This window comes from Cavia porcellus, unplaced genomic scaffold (genome assembly GCF_034190915.1).
Source record: "Cavia porcellus strain 051 isolate PalLab524CR breed Dunkin Hartley unplaced genomic scaffold, mCavPor4.1 scaffold_7, whole genome shotgun sequence".
Lineage (NCBI taxonomy): Eukaryota > Metazoa > Chordata > Mammalia > Rodentia > Caviidae > Cavia > Cavia porcellus.
In genome coordinates, this window is record NW_026947490.1 from 52,916,606 (window position 1) to 52,936,570 (window position 19,965).

Genomic DNA, 19,965 nt, shown 5'->3' on the forward strand with positions numbered 1-19,965 from the left:
GCACAAAGCTAGAGTTTACAGTTCTTTCCAGCGCCCCTCCCCCGCCCCGCCCCACCTCTCGGCAGCCTCTGGATCAGAGGGACAGGCTGCTCCTGCAGGAAGGTGGAAAGAGGGCAGTCCTGGCTTCTTACTATGTCCCTTGCTTCAGGCCCTGGTCCCGTATGGTTACTCTTTTCCTTTGGAATGGGGCTGGTCTGGGGATCAAAGTGTCCAAATAACTGTCTGTGTCAAGCCCAAGAAGTGAACTGCACAGCGATGCACCTAACGGAATACCCCCCTGACATTCCCCTCAACACCCGGAGGCTGTACCTGAACAGTAACAGTATCACTAGTTTGCCAGCCATGCATCTAGGACTTCTCAGTGACCTTGTTTACTTGGACTGTCACGACAACCGGATTCGAGAGGTAATGGATTATACTTTCATCGGGGTCTTCAAACTCATCTACCTTGACCTCAGCTCCAACAACCTAACCTCCATTTCCCCATTCAGTTTCTCGGTGCTCAGCAACCTGGTGCAGCTCAACCTTGCCAACAACCCCCACCTGTCATCTCTCGACAAGTACACCTTTGCCAACACCAGCTCCTTGAGGTACCTGGACCTCAGAAACACTGGCCTTCAGACCCTGGACCATGCTGCCTTGCACCACCTTGTGGTACTCCAGACGCTGTACCTGAGTGGAAATCCCTGGAAGTGTAACTGCTCCTTCATGGACTTCGCCATCTACCTAATAGTGTCCCATCTGGACCACCCAGGTGAGGGCGTGATTGGGTGTGTTTGGAAGAGGATGTGATAAGAGTAGGAGGAATTGGTCCTAGAAGAGCTAAAGTCAAAAGATGGTCCAATCGGGACAAAAGTTGACTGAATGCAATCTTATTGCTCGGCTGGGCCCAATTTGAGTTGACTGGAGAGGCAATAAGACTTGGTAGAAAAAATTCTGGGCTAGGAAACCCAAGAACCAAGTTCCATTGTAATCTTGGCACCTACTGGCACCTTGAAAGAGTCACCATTTCTCTGAGCCTCAGTTTCCTGATCCATAAAGTGGGTATATGACTGAGGCTTATATAGAGATGTTGGGTCAAATAAAATGATGTATGTGGAAATGATAAACTATTATAATCACAAAGTAATGTAGAGATACATATTCCATTGATAAGTGGTTTTGGTCTACTTAATTCAGTAACAGAATTTTTCTAGGCTCTAAAAGTAAACTCAGTGATTCTTAGCCAATAGACCGTATATCAGGAATGGGATATATAGAAGAAAAAGATCCATAAAAATAGAAACAGCAGCAGCTCAGGATCGACCTGCACAGTGAGAGAGGAAGGAGAGGAGGCAGGAGCATACCTTGTGCAAGCAGCTTTGCTCTCAGAGCTGACCTCAAGGAAGGAGAGAATGGCCTGAATCCGTGAAGAACTAACAGGTCACAGAGCTCAGTGTTGGGCTGATAGATTCTGTCTCACAGGAAACCAACCACCAATAGCGGGAGGCTCCTAAGCTAGTCACTGCCACTCTATTCACTGTTCTTGGGCCACGACCCGGCAGCATCCCAGTGCTTCGTCCGCCCTCTTCTCAGGGACTTCACTGTCCTGTCCTCACTCTCTGTTTTCCATCTCAGCCAGTGGCACTATCAGCTGGCCAAGTCTGAGCTTCCGAGAAACAAGAAATACCTCCTCGTGCAAAGCCCTATATGATGCTGCACTCATGTGGCAATGTTCTAGGATTATTCTTGGTCAAGATGATAGACCTGGGGAGGAGCTGGGGGAGAGAGAGCCAAGTAAAAGTCTGCCTTCCCACTCTCCCCATAGGCATAGCTTAAAAGGTCCTCTGCTGGGGCCTGGAATTGAGTGAAGCCAGCAAAGATCCAAGGGTGGAAACTTTAAGGAAGCCCAGCATAGTTAGACTGAGTGCCTCCTTAAATGTTGTGCCTTAGACACCTGACCCTTCTGCCAGAAGCTTCAGCTTGAGTTGTTAGAATAAACCAAAAGGAACTCACATGGTCAGACCATCTTCTTAATACTTCTGAGCATAACACAAGAGCAGTTATTTTGGACACCACCTTCTCCAAGAGCCAGAGATAATATCTCTTTTCTCTCACTGCTGCTGGGATGGTTTGAGAATTCCCTAAAAGAGGGTGAACATTAGTCATTCTATGCAGAAAGTGTAGTTTCTAAATGGGATTCTCTCCCATTGGTGGTCATGTAACCAATCCCAGGAGGACATTGGCTGCTCCTGCCCCGCCCCCTGACGTGCACATCTTCCTGAGTGATCCGGGTCAGGTTGGGGGGGACAGGTGAGGGACCTCCTATCCTGGCTAAAAAGAGTGAAGTCGTTTGGTCTCTGCCCGTCTCATGCATGACCCTTAATCAAATTTCTGCTTGTGTAAGGGTGTCCTCTCAGAATTTTCAGGCTGACTGCTTTGGATTTCTTGACTCTTCAACTAGGTCCATACCTGAACAGGATTATACATAAGGTCTGCTTCATGGCATGTTTTCAGAGACATCAGGAAGGAATACCTATGTTATCAATCCATGAACTCCTGATGAATGAAATCTGCCTTTTGAAGTAAACCAAGTTTTCACCCAAAGCCAGTGGGCCCCACACATACACCCAGACTGCTAATCAGCTCACCTCCCTCCCCTGTGCTGTGGCCCAAAACAAAACTCCAGGTCACTTCATGAAGAAGTATAGGGCCTCATTTTATCAGTTCACCTTTGTTATCTGCTAAAAAATATGAATGAGCCCAAGGCCAAACATAATTTGTATGTTATAGAACTCTACAACTGGGACAGTTTTTTCACCCATGGTATCCTATTTTCTTTACTTTTAAGACACCCCATCAATCTTAAAATTTTGTGTCTTCCTCTCATGCAAGTGGCAGGATTGGTATTTTTAACCATTTCCTTCAATCAGAAAATAGACCAACTCATCCAAAATCACGCAGCTGGTAAAAAACAAGAAAATGATTTTACACTCTTGATTTCAAATTCAGGTCTGCATAGGCAGCCAGCTTTCTGTCACTGTGGCAAAATATATGAAATAATCGACTTTAGAAAGAGGGAAGGTTTATTTTTGCTCACAGTTTGGAAGGTTGCAGTCTATGGCTAGCTGACCCATTTCTTTTAGGCCTGTGAAAGACAGCATGTCATAGCAGGCGCGTGTGGCAGCTGAAGCTATTTACCTCATGGCACTCAGGAAGCACCACAGATGGCAAGTGGCCAGGTCCCAATGTCCCCCTTAGGGCCACACTCAAAATAACTTGACTTCCTGTAACTAGTTCCCACTTCTTAAAGGTTTTGCCACCTCCCAATTGTATGATAGGCTAAGGATCAAACTTTTAACTCAGGGATTGTTGGAGGACATTTAAGAGCTAAACTTCAAGTTACTTTACCAAGAAACCATACTATGTCCTCAACCTGAAAATCACATGATAGCTACCACCTTTTAAGTCATTATAGTAATTAAATGTAAGTTATACTATAAGATTATGGCCATAATACCTAAACTTATTTCCTATCTAGCCACTACTCAGAACATGCCCTAGATTACTTACATTGGGTAACAAACACTATCATCATTACAATAGTCTCTTGCAAATCCAGATTTCACCCCAATCTACCCAAACTCCAAAAAAAGATGAGCCTAATTTTATTGTTTGCACTCAATGGGGCCTTATCATCCTGAACCTTCCTTCCTCTATATACATGAATACATGTATACTGACAAACACACATGTGAGCACAATATACATCCATGTGCATAGACACGTATATACAGATACAAATGTGTGTTCACATAAAGCATGCATGGATATACATATGCATATAAATATATAGATGCACATGCAGACACATATGCACACAAAGTGGAACATACCTACAGTAAAATTCATCAAATTCCTCTCTTGCCCTTTAAACAGATCAATACAAGGGAAGTTATTTATTTTATTTGACTCTCCTATGAGTGGAGATATCTTTGTAATTGACAAAAATTCTTGGTGAACTTTGAACCCTAAACCTAACTATTTCATACCACATTTACTATCAAGCTGGCAGTCTTTGAAGATGCTCTAGAATGGAGCCCAACTGCTATTCCCCCATGTGCCCATCTTTTAGTTATAGAAAGAGTTTTGTAAAATAAGCGGAGTAACCTACTTGTTCATAAATCAGACTCCCGTCAAGGCCAGCCTGGTCCACCGAATAAGTGTAACACCAGTCTGGAATGCATGGTGAGACCTGTCTAGAAAGAAGGGAAAGAAAGAAAGTATTCTCCAATTTAAAAGCAGATTTGTTTTAGACTCAGGGAGATATTGGACTTTAACACTGGGAAGTTTTACCAATGGTGTAATATCAAAGTCAGTATGGCAGCAGAATGCAAGAAGGAAAGGTAATAGATGTCCATACTCCTCTCACCATCTGCTTATTGCCTACTCTGTGCCAAACAACTGCTGATGGACATAACCAGCTCACAATCCCAGGGCTGTACATGAAAAGTCACGTGACTGTGGCTCATTGGCATTGTACATGTCCCATGGTCCAGTCAGACACAACACAACTGAACAGAACCAAGAGAGGCCAGTATATTCCCAGTCATGCAGTTTGGTCAGCCTCAGTTACAAGTGACAAAGGACAGCCACCATGCAGGCAGCAGAGCCTGGTGGTGAGGTCAGTTTCTAGAGTGAAATAGACTTGGGTTATAAAACCTGCTACTTCCTCTCTGTAGGCTATCAGAGAAGTTACTTAACCTCTCTGAACTGCAATTTCCCATCTTTAAGACAGAGATAATAACAGAACCAGCCTACTGAGGGCTGTTGCAATGATAAACTGAGAGCTCTTATGAACTGCTATTACCATTCAGCTTGACATACTAAATGCTCAATAAACAAAGGATTAGTAGACAGAAGAAAAATACAGAACACTATAGAGTAGCAGACAAACACCAAGTGGTTCACTGGACAAACGGACTTCAAGAAGGCTCAGGATACTTGGAACTAAAGGATGATATATTCTCTTTAGGAGACAGGACTAAAGAGATACAGGTGAGGATATAGATAGGATACGGGGTGGTAAGTAGAGGTTGTAGGACTCCGGGTTCCAAAATTAACAAAAGGGAACAGGGGAACCCTGGAAGGAGCAAGGTATTAGATAAATTACGTGTATAGGAATCCAACCCCTGGGAAGCTCAAGCAGAAGTCTAAATCAGGGCTTGGTGTCAACCTGATCCATGACACTCAGGGCTGGCCCAGCCCCAGCAAAGTGGCTGTTCCTGAGCATCTGAATCTGGAAAATGCACTACCTTAAGCAGGTCCCACTTTCAGAGCCAGGTATGAACGCATAAATACTTTCCTGGAATGATGCTAAGAGAGTTTGTCCAACTGAGAGGTGACATGGCCGTGTGAAAGAAGCCACCAATGTGATATAACTTTGTTTAGAGTATTCGGCAATACCTTTGCTTCAGTTCCTCTTCCCTGTCTCCTGCCTGCCACCGAGTTAAAATTAAGCATTAGAGTTTCACTCCTTTGGTATCCCCCAAAAGTGTTATGATCTTGAAGAAACTATGCAAAAATATGTGAACTCCTGGAGAGAATAAAGCAAGTACCCCAAACCTTGATCAGCTCTTTTAATCAAAGGGAAGAGTGAGTTCTTGGGAAATCTAATCAGCTCTGATTAATCCTGCAACAGGGGGCAACATCAAAGGACACAGAGGTCCTAGAAGAAAATGGAGGAGATTTAAAAGAAGATACAAAGGTTGTATGTTCTTCCTCTGTGTCACATTTTGGCTCAGGGTGCCCCCTATAGAGAGGCTCAGGAGAAAGCTCTATGTTTTGTTCACTTTGTTTTCTTATATGGCGACACTGAACAGGACTATGAAACTTTCCCAAATTGGCAAAAGATTTGAAGCCATAATTGAAGGTGTGAATCAGAAGAAACTCTCCAATGGCATATTAACTAGATGTACAGAGAAGTATTCAGAATTCTAAGAGTTCACATATTCACTTTCCAAACCCAAAACAGTACAGCAGAAACGGACTTCCACTGTGTCGGTCGCCAAAGTACTCTGCAGAGCCCTGATCAGCACAGAGTTAAAAGAGATCCACATATTCTGTTTCCATTTTAGCCCAAGTCAGCAAGTAGGTAATTCCTGGCTGAAGCTGTAATTTTCCAGTCATTAATGTTATTTGAAGGTGACAATGGCAATAGAGTTCTTCCCAGGATATTTGGTTCCCCTAGTAGGACAGGGTTGAATGCATCTCAGGATGCTCTGAAAAAGTCACTAAACTCTAAACTCCTAGACATAAGGAAACTGGTCTCCTATATCTTCTTCTCTCCACACTCAAAGTCTGGCCCAGAGAATTTCAAGAGAATTTTAGCAGCAGTGAAAATACTCTATATACGCCGTATTGATACAATAGCCACTAACTATATAAGACTGGTGAGGTCCTGAAATTTAGCTAGTACAAATGAGAAACTGAATTTTTAATTTCACTTCATTTCAATTCACTTAAAAAGACATAAAATGTTCCTCGTTAACATACTGATTAGAGCAGCCTTCTAACACATGATGCTTAAATTGGGGACTTCAGTGTTATCACAGGTAAGTAACCAGCACCTAGATTCTCTCATCAGGGTCAATATTTTTCTCCAATGCCATATGTCCTTGCTATGGGATACACCAGAGTCTATTCAACTCTAAAACGCTTACTATAGGCTTATCTGTGCCTGTCATTGTAACACTGTGCTAGGGTAGTTCTATCAGAGAGGGAAAGCCCTAATTCCTGCCTTTAGTGAGACAATATAGGGATTTAAAGACACAAAATGGAATTGAAAGTCAGGAAGTCCCATCCCAGTCAAAGCGATGCCACCGCGTGACTTTGGGAAAGTTACTCCTCCAGTTTGAGCCTTGTGTTTCTTGTCTTTAAAATAAGGGACACGTTTCAGTGCTCTCAAAGGTCCCTTGAGCTGGCAAGCTACAGACCTAAATAGAAGATGAGACCCACATGATGTAAGAGGAGAGCAGTGGTCAGCAGATAGAGTCCCCAGGGAGCGCGCGTGGGATGGGCAGAAGTGCTGCCATGGAGGAATTCTTGGAGAAGAGGGTTGGCGTCACACAAGAGTGCAGTGACAAAGGGCACAGCCCCTGACTCCTGCTCTGCCCCACCTCCTGTCTCAAGAATCCTCAACTTGGCTAGGTCAGCGCCTCTCCCCCATGGACTCAGTGCTTCTTACGGTGTAGATGTACAGTGTCCCCCTAGAACTATCGTATGTTCAGACTTGAGGCTTTTGGAAGGTGATTGGGTCATGTGTGTGCTGTACTCAGCAGATAAATTCTCTGATGAGTTCAGAGTAGAATATGCTGTTAAAGGGTAAGATCTGGGCAGAAGAGTCCAGTCACTTGGCGGGGACTGGGGGAGTAATCCAGAAGGGTCTGTTTCCCCAATCCTGCCTTACTCTGCTTCCTGGCTGCCATGAGTTAAGCATTTTCCTTCACCCAGACCCTTCCCCCATGGTCTTCCTGCCATGGAACCAACTGACAGTGAACTCAAAGTCTAATGAACACGAAGGCCAGGTCTCACTTCCTGGGATTCTTCTGATCCAATGAGCTGCAAAGGCAAGTAACCTAAGAGAACTTTCCAGAAACCTATGGCAATATCCTGTGTTAGGGAGGTTGCGGGCTGCTCCAATTGGCAAGTGAATTGATTTACAATGAAATGCTAATGGCTAATCATGTTTTTGCAATGTATTTCTCTGGGGCATTTGCAAATTGACAGAGAACAATCAGAAACAGTGAGAATGTAAACAGCTACCCCCAGGAGGAGTGAGGCAGTTTGAGGACAGAGGGTCCCTTTGCTTCAGCTCTTAAATGAAAGTCCCTAGGCAGTCATAACTGAGTCTGATAAGAAGGCCCAGGCATCAGGAAGGAGTCTGGACAGTGATGTTGCAGAGGCAGGTGGACAGGAACATCTGCAGAGAGCAGATGGATTGGGTCACATGCTGCTCCACGTCCCAGTCATTTTGAGGGCATTTTGTACACAGAACATCTCAGTTTCATTCCGAGGCCATTTCATCCTTATTCAAAGCTGCCGTAATAGGATAATGGCCCCATTTCAAATCACCGAATACAAAGTCATCCACAATTGTGCCAAAAGTTAGATTTCCAGAATTAATTCAGATCTTCACACTCTTTCACCATTAATGCTAACCCATCTCCTCCATCAGGGAAATTGAAATAAAGTTCAGAGGCCAAGAAAGGAGAACATCCGGACAGTAGACTGTTCCAAGGCTATGGACAATTCTGCCAGCTTGGCTTTCCTGTCTTACAACAAACCCCCTGGCCTCATAGCTCCCTCCTGCAAAGAGCCAGAAGAGTAGCCTCCTGAGGATAGCGAGAGCAGCCAAGTCCGTCATCCCTAATTCATTCCATCCAAGATGGGATGGAAGTGAGAAGCACGTGAGATTTAGACAAGATCTCCAGGTGGTCTTGACACATCCCTAACTCAGCTCATTTGGGATCTTTGGGAATAGGTGAGCTAAAGTTCTCTCAAGCACAGAAATCCCAGACCCCCCCCCCACACACACACACGTATAGCTCCTTGGGTCACCTAACATCATCTAGACTCCTGGAAGGCTCAAGCTGCCCAAAGCAGCCAACCCCAGTTCTCTCCTGTCTAGAGGTTAAGAGCTCCCCACCCGGAGGAATCAAGCAGTCAGTGGATGCAGTTAGAGAGACAGAGGTCCAGACATAAAGGACCTTGAGAGATTTTTTGGGACACATGCAATGTATCCTGAGAAGCTTTGGGAGGCAGGCGTGTCTGAGATGGTGCTACAAAGGCAGGAGGTCCATGCAGAAACCCAGTGAGAGTACGGTGGTTTATAGCAGCAGTGAGGATGAAGAGCTGTAGACAGGTCCGAGGGAAGCATTTGGAAGCCAGTAGCAACAGGACTTGGGACTGAACCAAATGCTTTCAGTGTTTGTTCTACTTCCTTCATAAAATCTAGCATAATACTCTGTAATAAATTTGTGTTATTTTAATGTCTGTCTTAGGTGGGGTAGGTGGTGCTGGGGATTCAGCCAGGGAAGGCATTTGCACTGAGCTACATCCCCAGTCCTCTTTTATTTTTTATTTTTCTCCTAAGTCACTAAGTTGCCCAGGCGGGGTTTGAACTTATAGTTCTCCTCTGACATCCTCCCAGAGCACAGGAATTAAATGTATGCACCACCATTCCTGGCTTGTCTATGTGTCTTGATAGACTGGCAGTTCTAAGAGACCATGTCTGAATCTTCAGAAACTAGCACACAAGACCTGGCACAGAGAAAATGCTCAGCTAATATTTAAGTAAATCAATGAGATATAAAAAATAAATAGAAGGGAAAAATCAAGGCTAGCTCCTAAGCTTTGAGTTGGACAATTGTGGGGCTTTACTGAGATAAGTACTTGTGTTACTCAGCTTCCTGTCACTGTAATGAAATACCTAGGACACCTTATGAAGAGAATCAGGTCATTTTGGTTACAGTTTTGAACTTTTAGTCCATCATCAATTGGCCCCATTGTTTTAGATCTGTGGTAAGACAGTACATCACAGTGGGAGTACACAGTACAAAAACTGCCTGTGTCACAAGTCAGGGAGCAAAGCAGGGTAAGTGTCCCACAGTCCCCTGCAAAAGCAAACCCCCAGGGACTTACAGACCTCCCAGTAGGTCCCACTTCCTTGAGGTTCTACCACCACCCAGTAGTGTGACCTGAGGATCACATCTTTAACACACGGACATTCAATGACATGTAACATCTACTTCAAACCTCTTGCAAAAGGCCAGTGAAGTTAGTGAGGCAGTGAGGGGGCAGTGCTCAGCTAATAGGGAGGACCCAAGTCCCCTTTTGAACTTGTTGAGTGAGAGTTTCTTGTCTCAGCAGGCAGAGGGATGCTCTGACCTATTATTCAGAACAGAGAGTAGGGCATAAAACACATATTTCTAGATCATTGTCTCACTGGTAATCACTGAAGTCAAACAAGATGGCTTCAGCTAAGAAAGAATTTACAGTGAAAGGAGAGTATAGGCCAAGCACAGAAGCTCTGGGGGTGCTAGTACAGTAATCCCTCAGTTCAGGAACAGAAGCATTCGGCAAAATATTTGCTTCCCTTCACAGACTCCATATTCAGTGACAAACACAACTGTAACTGCCTTCCCCAAAATTGTGGAATGAATTCAGTTCATGAACAGAATACCATTGCATATGAGAGGGTGAAGAAACAAAAAGGAGTCGTGAAGTACAAAGGGCAGGAACAGCCAGGAAGAGGAAATCAGAGAAAACATTCATGAGAGCCAACAGCTCAAACAGTAGGAGCAGGTCAGATAAGGATCGGATGCTGACCATCAGCTTTAACACAGTGAGGTCCCTGTCTTGTGCACTTGCAAGGATGGTACGAGTGGCCCCCAGTCAGTGGTGGGCTATTGATGGAGCAGCAAAACAAAGAGAAAACAATGTAAACTACCCTCCTAAGAAGATTGACTGTGCATGAAGGACACAGGGTGATCCTTAGAGAGGAATTAAGTAAAGAAGAAGCCCTTTTTTAGGAGAAAAATACATGCAAATATTTGTTTTCCTGCTGATAGGAAGGAGTCAGTAAAAGGAAAACAAAGACACTGAAGAGAGAGAGGAAATAATTGATGGGGAGTCCCAAGGGTCAGTAGCAATGGTACCCAGAGGCAGATGGGAGCCCATGAAAGGGGGGCATCCCCTCCGTGCTCCGGACTTGCAGAGCAGGAAGCAAGAGTAAACCCAGACGGGGGCAAGTATGATGATGGGGGACAAACACAACTGAAGTGGCCATCTTAAGAAACTCTATGTTACAAGAAGTAAGTTAAAATCGAAGAATGACCTTGCAGATCTAAATACAGTGTTGCATGTACACTTCCGTAATGCCGCCCTATTAGCTGATTATAAAACATCCCTTTGTGACTCAGACTTTCACATCTTATGTAACAAACAAAACTAAGAAGATCTCTGGATTGAGACCACCTGGATTTTAACCCTGTGCCTGTCTTTTGTCAACTACTTGACTGTGAGCAAAAATCTCCAGGCAACTTATCTGTAAAATTCTATTCCTCTAGAATCATTGTGATATTAAGTGAAATAATCCACATGAAAATTTTAGAATTGCATTAGTAAGCGTTCAACTACCACTGGCTGTCAGTGCTGGTGTTAAAACACTCAAAACAAGTCTACAGCACAGTCACCTTATGGTGATTCTGAAGGGAAGGCAGAATCGTGGTCAGCAGATGCTGCCCTTCTGCTGGGGCCATTGTCCCCAGCAGATTTAAACTAGGTCACCCTGGGTGGAGAAGGGCCTTTCTACACAGACAGAAGAGCAGATATAAAGGCCCTGGGGTGAAATGAGCTTGACAGATTCAGAAGTAAGACTGGGCTGCGGAAATGTGATGGAAGGTAGGGAGAAAGGAACACAATGAGGCAGAAAACTAGAAGCCAGATCACCCAGCGCTGTCACCCTTACTCCAAGTATGGTGAGAAGTCAAGGAAGGATTTTGAACACAGAAGTGATGTGACCTAAGATTGACAGGTTGCTCCCGCTGCTGCATGGAGGAGGATTGTAGAGAAAAGCAGGGACACAAGTCAAGAGACCAGCATAGTTCAGGAGAAGCCCAGGGCCAAGGCCTAATGGCCAGGGCCAGGATAGTGATACAGTTCATAAGAGTCAATAACCAGGGCATAGAACTGAGAGTATTTGCTTTTGTTGGAATTTGGGACGTGAGAGAAAGAAAGAACACTCCCATGTTTCGGCCTGGTCCGCTGCTAGATGGTGGTGCCCTTTAGCTGCTGAGATTTTTATTAAATTGCTTGTTTGCTACATCCCACGCAGCTGTCAAAATTGGGGGTGTACAGTGAGAGGATGGAGAAACAAAGAGACAAGACACAGAAAGCCAAGGTCAGGTGGAGCCTCTCTCCAGACAGCAGAAAAGGAGCTGATCAACCACCACAATGTGTTTATTTACAATTTGTCATGTGACATCCATTTGCTTCATTGGCTCGCCTCTCATGGCCCTGTTCTCGGGGCTGTGACACCTATTCACCTGGGGGGGGGGTGCTCTGTGCCCTTTGGACATGCCTCAGGCCCCTTGTGCTCCCAGTTCCCAAGAGTGTGTGATCACCAGCTCAGCCACTCCCAACACTTGATGTCCATGAGAACAACTGTGCACTGTCTTGAGTTTTTGAGCACATGGGTGGTTATTAAGCATGTTTAGCTGGAAGCCCAACTGTCTAGAAACTGAGTTTGCCTTAAGCTTCCAACACCCCCATCCCCACCCAATTCCTCAGCCTGTCACCCAAGTCACTCGCCTCACCCCAGCAACACCTACTGGGGACTGTGGCAGCAGAAGCTTACCTAGGGGAGGGATTAAGTCATTGGAAGACTTCACACTGTAAGTCTTGTTTTATTGATAAAATGAGAGGTTTTTCTCTTATGCTGACAGAATTTGAGGTGCTGACAAGCACATGAGAAGATATTATGAGGAACAGGGAACTCTGGCACCACATCATACCCAGATGCCACCAGTTATATGAAAGACCAGTGCCGTCACCTGAAACACCTCTAGAGCACAGAAATAATCAGTCTGAACTTGCCAAACTGCAAGGTCTCTTCTATATGTTGCATAAGTCTGTGAATCACATTTAACCTTTACAAAACTACAGCTTCTTATCCAAAAAAGGAAAAATTGTGCATACCAGGTAAAGCTGTACTTTGCACAAGCCCAAATCATCCAAATCCTCAAGGTTTTCAACATGCCAGGGACAGTTCAGAACAGGAGTTGGGATGTTTTTCACAATCCATATTCAGCTGGCTGCAGGTCAGGAATGGCAAGAGTGAAGGGTCTGGCTAAGGAAACCTGCTCACATCATGATGGCCAGGACATGGAGAATGAAGGGAGAGGACCTGGGAAGGGAGATGCCCCCCCAGGTTATACTGAGTGATCCACCTCTTAAAACAAGGCCCCCACATCCTAGTAGCAGGTCAACTATACCAGTCGTGATGACCCAATCACCTTCCAAAAGGCCCACCTCCAAGCACTTGAAAGTTTGGAGACATTCTGGACCAAAGCCTTCAGTCTCACCCTCACCCCTCATAATGCCATGCCTTGAGGCTCATCCTCACAGTCACTATCTAAGTGACTGTGATCCTCACAGGAACTATCTAAGTTCCTAAGCCTATACTGAGTAGGGGCTTGCCTTCCTGGGACACTGAGCCCCTGGGAACCTGCAGGTGACCCTACCCAGAACTGTGGTCCCTTGTGCAAGCCAAGAAAGGCTTTTCTTGTATATGTGCCAGACTCAAGACTTCCTTGAAGGGGTGGCCTCCTGGGATGCTCCACTACATAGGTTCCTGGGCCACAGAAGCCCTGGTTCTTCATGTATCTGGCCTTGGAAGACATGTTTTCTACCTCTGAGCATCATGCTATGTGCAGACATATACAAGGTGTGGTTTATGCTTCCTTGGGAACTATTTGCAAAAAGTTAAAATATTAATAACATCTGTAATTGCACCTGGGAGCTTTTAATGAGGCAGATGCTCTGGGCCCACTTGAGTAGGACTGGAGGAAGGGACATCTGGAGCCTAAACTCCTGTGTATGATGTGAATGGAAAACTCTGGAATTCTACAGTGCTCAGCATGCACAGCAGCGCAGGATAGCCCTGTGTGATAGGTAAGGAGAGCAAGTAAGCCAGAGAAGGAAGAACTGAGGTGCGGTTTATCCACTGCATAACATGGAGAGATTTAAAACTACCCTCTGGGATGTATCCAGTACTCCAGGATCAGTAGATGGAGATGTAACCTTAAGAGTTATCATAGTAGCCTAGGAAAGTGATGCATGACTGACAAACTAAAGGGATGGGAAGGAAATAATTAGAAAACAAGCCAAAACTGTGAGTAAAAGGACATGGAACAAGTGAAATGAGTGAAAAACACAGGGTATGTTGTGAGTTATAAACCCAATGGCCATCATGATGTGAGCAGGTTTCCTTCAGTAATTATTACATTAAATGCCGGTGACCTGAAAAACACTAAGTTTGCCCCCCTTGTGAAAAGCAAAACTCAGGTACGTGCTGCTTACAAAAATAATCTTAGATATGGGGACATCAAAAGACTAAAAGTCAAAAAATAGAAAGATACACAATGCAAACATTAACCAAAAGGAATTCAACACGGCCATACTGATGTCAAACAAAATAGTCAAGTCAAGAAGCATTACTGTTTGCAGTCTCACTGTTTGAATGTCCACTTTATATGCTTTAATTTTGTAACTTGAACAACTATTTCTAAGATAACAATATGTAATCTATTAACTAGTGATTTCCTACTGTTTATTTTTCTGAAATTCTGTATAACTTGTACCCTTTTTCTGTTTTTTCTTTTTCTCCTTAAATTAAAAAAAAAAAGCATTACTAGAGAAAAAAAAGATTCTGCTCAAGGGCAGAAGGTCATGTCTGCCAGGAAGATGGCAGGGTTTTAACTTTCTATGCATCTAACAACACAAAATATGCAGAGCAAAGCTTGAGAGAACTGTACAGCATAGACAAATGCACAATCTTGACTGGAAACTTTACATACTACTCACAGGAATTAATGCAAAGTAAGACTAATACTAAGAGACAACAGCTGTTTATAGATTTAAAAATCCATAAGAATATAGGAGATCTGTATACAGCTGCTACCTAACTGATACACATAGAATAATGCACTCAAAAACAATATATATTCTTCAGAACACATGGAAAATATACTAATATTGGCCTTACCTTTAGCCACAAAGGAAACTCTCAAGAAATTTCAAAAAAGCAGAATTACTGTACAGAGTATGTTCCATGGTAGATTTAAACTAGAATTCAATAATAAAAAGTATTACTACAAAATCCACACATACTTGCAAATTAAACAATTTAGTCAATGAATGGTACTTCTTATTAACAAGAACAATAGTGATCAGTTATGTTCTATGGCTTCAAGAGGTAAAACTCCACCTGGTAAGGAAGAAAAGATGCACATGTAAATAACCATCACGCAAAGCAGAATATGGCCACTGTATAGTGATACAAGGAAATGCCATGCATGAGATCAACAGCGGGAACAGACATGTGTCCTCTGCACTATGAGGATGGGTGCTGTGGGAAATTTTCCTTGGAGTCAAGTATTTTAGGTCAGATCTTGAAGAACACGAAGAAACTGATGGTGCAAAAATTGGAGAAAGAAGAAATTGACACAAAAAGAGCAAGGTAACAAGCTGGATGTGGTGGCAGACACCTGTAATCTCAGCACTGGGGAGACTGAGGCAGCACTGCTGCGAATTCGAGGCCAGCCTGGGGTATAGAGTGGGCTCAAAATCAGTCTGAACTACATAGCAAGACCCTGCCTCAAGAAGACAAAAAGAAAGAAAAAGAGTATAACAAAATATAACTGAGGGAAAAGGTGAAGTTCCTCAAGGAATAAATCACAGATATGCAGTTGAATTTGCCGGACACAAAGGTACTGAGGAACGAGGTAGGAAAGGAAGAGCAAAATGCTACAGGGCTGTGAACGCTGGCCCAGGTGGTCTGCCTGTTATTCACAGGCCTCCGGGGAAGTCACGGGAGGGTTTTGAACCATAGTGTATCTAGAAAAACTACACTGCGAAGGTAACCCAGCAGGAGAGTGTGAAATGGCCCAAAGCTGGGAAACAGGCTAGGAGATGGGGAGGGGAACCCAGACCTCAGTGGGGGACAGGAAGGAGGGGCTCTGCGGAGGAAAACCCAAACCTTCCTCTCCCTCCCAACAGAGCCACCCACATCCCTCACTTAACAGCAGCCTAACAATGCATTAAAATCACTACCTAATTGCTCCTTTCAAAGTTAATGCTCCAAAATGTGGAAGTGTGTGTTTAATGTTTAGTCTCATCTCTGCCGCCCAAACTCCAATTTAAAAGCCAAGTCTGCTTTAGAATAGAATGAGCTAAGCCACGCCCCCAGACACAGCTCAGACCCTCTGAATCCCATCCACGTTTTCCTCTCTCAAAGACATCCTTCTTTGCATAGCCCTGTGTGTTTGGGCAGGTGACCAGATCCCTCCTTGGGAATCCCGCACCCCAAACAGTCAGTTCCCAGAAGCCTCTGGGGCAAAGCCTGAGTCCTGAGCCAGGCTGACCGTAAAAGATCTAGAGGCACCACTGCATTTGTGCGCTCTGGGAGCACGGTCACTTAGAGGGCACAGGGCAACATTTAGAGGATCTTTTCCCTCTTCTCTCCCCTGTAACTGCAACAGAAAGTAGCTGTGGCTTCCCCTGGGCATGTACAGCTTCCTTTCCTAGTGAACACTCAGCAGCATTACACACCTCAGGTGATTTTACTGTAGCTACACTGACCCAGAAGCACCGTGTAGCAATGGCATTCAGGTGAATGCACACTGCTATTTCCAGACTCCCAAACCCCTCTGCCTCCTCCCCAGCCAACTCCTTTCTAACTTTCTTGCTTCCTGCTACTGCTTAGAAACACCCTCTCCCAACTGAACCCGATTTTCCTAACATCCCTGGTGACCAAGGACACGGATGCTTTTAGGTCACCAGGCAGTTCCTTTCCTGAAGTTAAAAAATTCTTCTCTGCAACATTCTCTGTTTGCCTCTTCCACTTCTGCAAAACAAGCCTGATCAGCTCAATCCTGGTTTTCTATCTTCAGCCTCATGCTTGTAGGTTAGCTAGAACCTTCAAGTCATGAACCCTCCTGCATCCCAGGCTCCTTATTTCCTCAATGATGATAATAGCTCGGCATCGAGGTTTTTACAAAAGCTAACTTTGTAAATCGCTTTGCATAGGGTAAAAGTATAGTAAATATTAGCTCAGTTAAACTCCGACTTTGAGCTTATTTATCAAGGGTGTGGTGGGTGTATTCCCTAGGCACCCGGCATCAACACAGTGAGTATGCAGAGCTGGAAAAACAGGCGTGAGAGGGGCTCTCCAAATATTCTACACATGTGGCACAACAGCCTGCCTTCTCACCTGTGTCTGTCTATCTTGCCAACTACCCTGATAACAGGCATCATTTTTTTGTACGTGTAAGTAGGCAAAGTGGGAATTCAGAGAGAAAATGAAGAAAGTTGTGACTCTTGTAAAACTCAAGAGCACTTTCCCTTCTGCTCTGTACTGAAGTCCATGGCGCTTCATGTAGGAGGTACTCAGAGAAGGAGCCAGGGAACTGCGTCACTGCCCGAAAGGACTGGAAACTCGTTCATTCACATCGTCAGTCAGTGGATGTCCGCACCACCAGTAACAAGTGAGCTGCTTCTCCTGCTGATTACCTCCCTACCCTCAGAGCCCCTGACTTCTCCCAGAGATGAGCACACCAGAGACATTTCCAGGGGATCACCTCCTCCCCTAAATTTGAGACGAGTAGTTTGTGACACTCTTGGCTGGCACTAATTGTCCCTGGCCAGACTCCAAAACAAGTAAAGAGAAAGAAAAGAGGTGAAGGGTAAGGATGTGGTCAAGAAGTGGGGTAAACGTTGATTTGCCTAGGAAAGAAATGACTAAATTATTGTATATTGCCATGGCAACTTGCATCACTAATTTCAAAAAAAGAGAAAGTATATTGTCGTCTACCTTCAACTCAAATAAAGCTTACTATAAAAAGTTTAAAGGAAAGAGGAAAAAATAGAGATGATGAACATTAATGACAGTCTGAACAGTCTTACACTGCATGGCAGTCTTGCTTAAGTTTCTAGCTTGCTGTCTCCTCTTAGGGTCTCTTCTCCCCTGAAGATCCCTAAGCAGCAAAGTCTGTTTTATGATCTAAAGGCAGAAGAAATCAAAGCATTGCACTGTACTCTTCTTTTTGAGATGCACATTCTGATAAGGGGCCTGGCATGGGGCCTGAGATTTTGAGTTTCTAACAAGACCCAGGGTGTGCTGCTGGTCTGTTCCCCACAGCTCCTCCAGGTCCCCCCTGGCTTGGGACCCCAGGAGTTCTAGTGTTTCAGCACACTACCTGCTCTGTTTTTCTTCCTAGATGATGAAAATGCCACATGCGTGGAGCCCACAGAGCTGGCAGGGTGGCCCATCACACGAGTGGGGAACCCACTCCGGTACATGTGCCTCACGCACCTGGACAGCCAAGATTACATCTTCCTGCTGCTCATCGGCTTTTGTATCTTCGCTGCAGGCACAGTAGCGGCCTGGCTCATGGGGATGTGTGCGGTCCTCTACCAAGGCGCCCGCTGTAAGTCCAGCGAGGATGAGGAGGCCGAGGAGGAGGCCAGGCGCAAAGCAGAAGTCACCAGGTGGATTTTTCAAATCAAGGAAAGATCAGGTCAGGGTGTGTTCCCTCAGCTGATTTAGCTACCAGCGACCACTACCTGCTGTGACTTCCCCAGCTCCTGGCTCTCCTGCCCTCCCCACATCACCGCTGCTGAACTGTCTTTTAAGTAATGATGCTTCCTAGTAACATAAATAAAATGTTTGGTGATCACTTTGCAGGCTGTCCTTCTCTGTATCATAAAGTCTAGAAAAGTCATTGATGCATTGAAATGTCAAGGGAGTCCACCCAAAATCAAGTGAGCACACGTTTATGACTGAAGACCTAAATCCACCTCCCAGGGAAACATTTAGCAACACAAATAAGGGTGTATCATTGCAGCCATGGGCAAAGCAAAGGTATAAGGCATGCAGAGACGGCCACTGTTTATTGAATGCTTAACCAGCCTGGCATTGTACCCAGTATTGTATACATTTTTTCACTGTATTCACCTTCACAACAGCCAAGTCAGCTGTCACCTTAATGTTGCTGAGGTTTAGAGATGTGTGGTAGCCAGCTAAAGACTGTATAATCGATAAGAAAGAATTAGAGCTATTACTGACACCAACACCAGTGGTCTGCACTTCATGAACTGCTGTCTTTCATATTAGCCCAACAGAACAGCACACAGGAACAGTCAAGGGCCGGTTTGAAGAAGGAAAGGGGCATGGAAGAGAGGAGTGACCCAACCTGGGCCCAAAGATCCATTCCAATCTTTCCTTTCCTTTCCACCCAGATAGACTCATGATCCTATTGACCAAAGTTCAGCTTTGAAGCTAGCTGTCCCTAACACCCCAACCAAGTAAGTGCTTACCTCTGCATCTCCACTGCAAGTCACATGTGACTCTAATCACTTGTCCCTCCTTGGTTTGGTGCACTGGTTATGTCTTAGTTGCTTTCTCATAGCTGAGACACAATACTGACAGCCACAGCTTAAGGGAAGAAAGGTTTATTTGGGTTCACATTTTTAGTCCATAGTTAGCTGGATCCAAGGTAAGATGGCATGGTAGAGAGGCATGGTGGAAGAAAGCTGCTCATGGTATGGAGGGTAGGAAACAAAATCGGGGAGAGAAACCCTTCCAGCTCATGCCCACAATGACTCATATCTTTAGACCCAATCCCACCTCCTACCAGTAAGTCAGCTATAAACAGTCATAATCCAACCACCTTTCAAAAGTCCATGACCACATGAGGCCTTGGGGGGACATCTAGATATGAACTATAGGAACATGGGTCTGGAATCAGGAACTGGATCCCTAGCCTTAACTCTGCACTCACCACTATGATTCAGACTATCTGCCTTCAGTAGGCTCTCTCTTTCTCTGTCTGTCTCTCTGTGTCTCTGTCTCTGTGTCTCTGTCTCTGTCTCTGTCTGTCTCTGTCTCTGTCTCTGTCTCTCTCTCTCTCTCTCTCTCTCTCTCTCTCTCGCTCTTGCTCTCCCTCTCCCTCTCCTTTTCTTTCTCCAGGATCTTGCTGTACTATCCAGATTGGCTTTAAACTCCTGGGCTCAATAATCTTCCTGCCTCATCCTCCCACACTGTCACACATGGATTGCCCGCAGGAGTCTCTGTTGGCACCGATGTAGGATGCTGCCTCACACAAAGGAAGGGGCTCAGTACATGCTTGTCATGGCCTTCTACTT

The 19,965-nt window shown here is 44.8% G+C and overlaps 1 protein-coding gene across 1 annotated transcript; it reads left to right on the forward strand.

Annotated features, from left to right (window-relative positions):
- Positions 1-61: 61 nt before the first annotated feature.
- Lrrc52 (leucine rich repeat containing 52) lies at positions 62-18,429 on the forward strand. Its single transcript, XM_003468659.4, has 2 exons — positions 62-754; positions 18,039-18,429. The coding sequence occupies exons 1-2, from the start codon at positions 133-135 to the stop codon at positions 18,365-18,367; spliced, it is 951 nt and encodes a 316-aa protein (XP_003468707.1). The 5' UTR covers positions 62-132; the 3' UTR covers positions 18,368-18,429.
- Positions 18,430-19,965: the final 1,536 nt, after the last annotated feature.

What these genes read in the sequence shown, in the direction of transcription:
- Lrrc52 (XM_003468659.4), top strand. Translation starts at nt 133, where the DNA reads ATGTCCCTTGCTTCAGGCCCTGGTCCCGTATGGTTACTCTTTTCCTTT. An exon ending in GTCCCATCTGGACCACCCAG is followed by an intron (nt 755 to 18,038) that starts GTGAGGGCGTGA and finishes TTTTCTTCCTAG; the next exon opens with ATGATGAAAATGCCACATGC.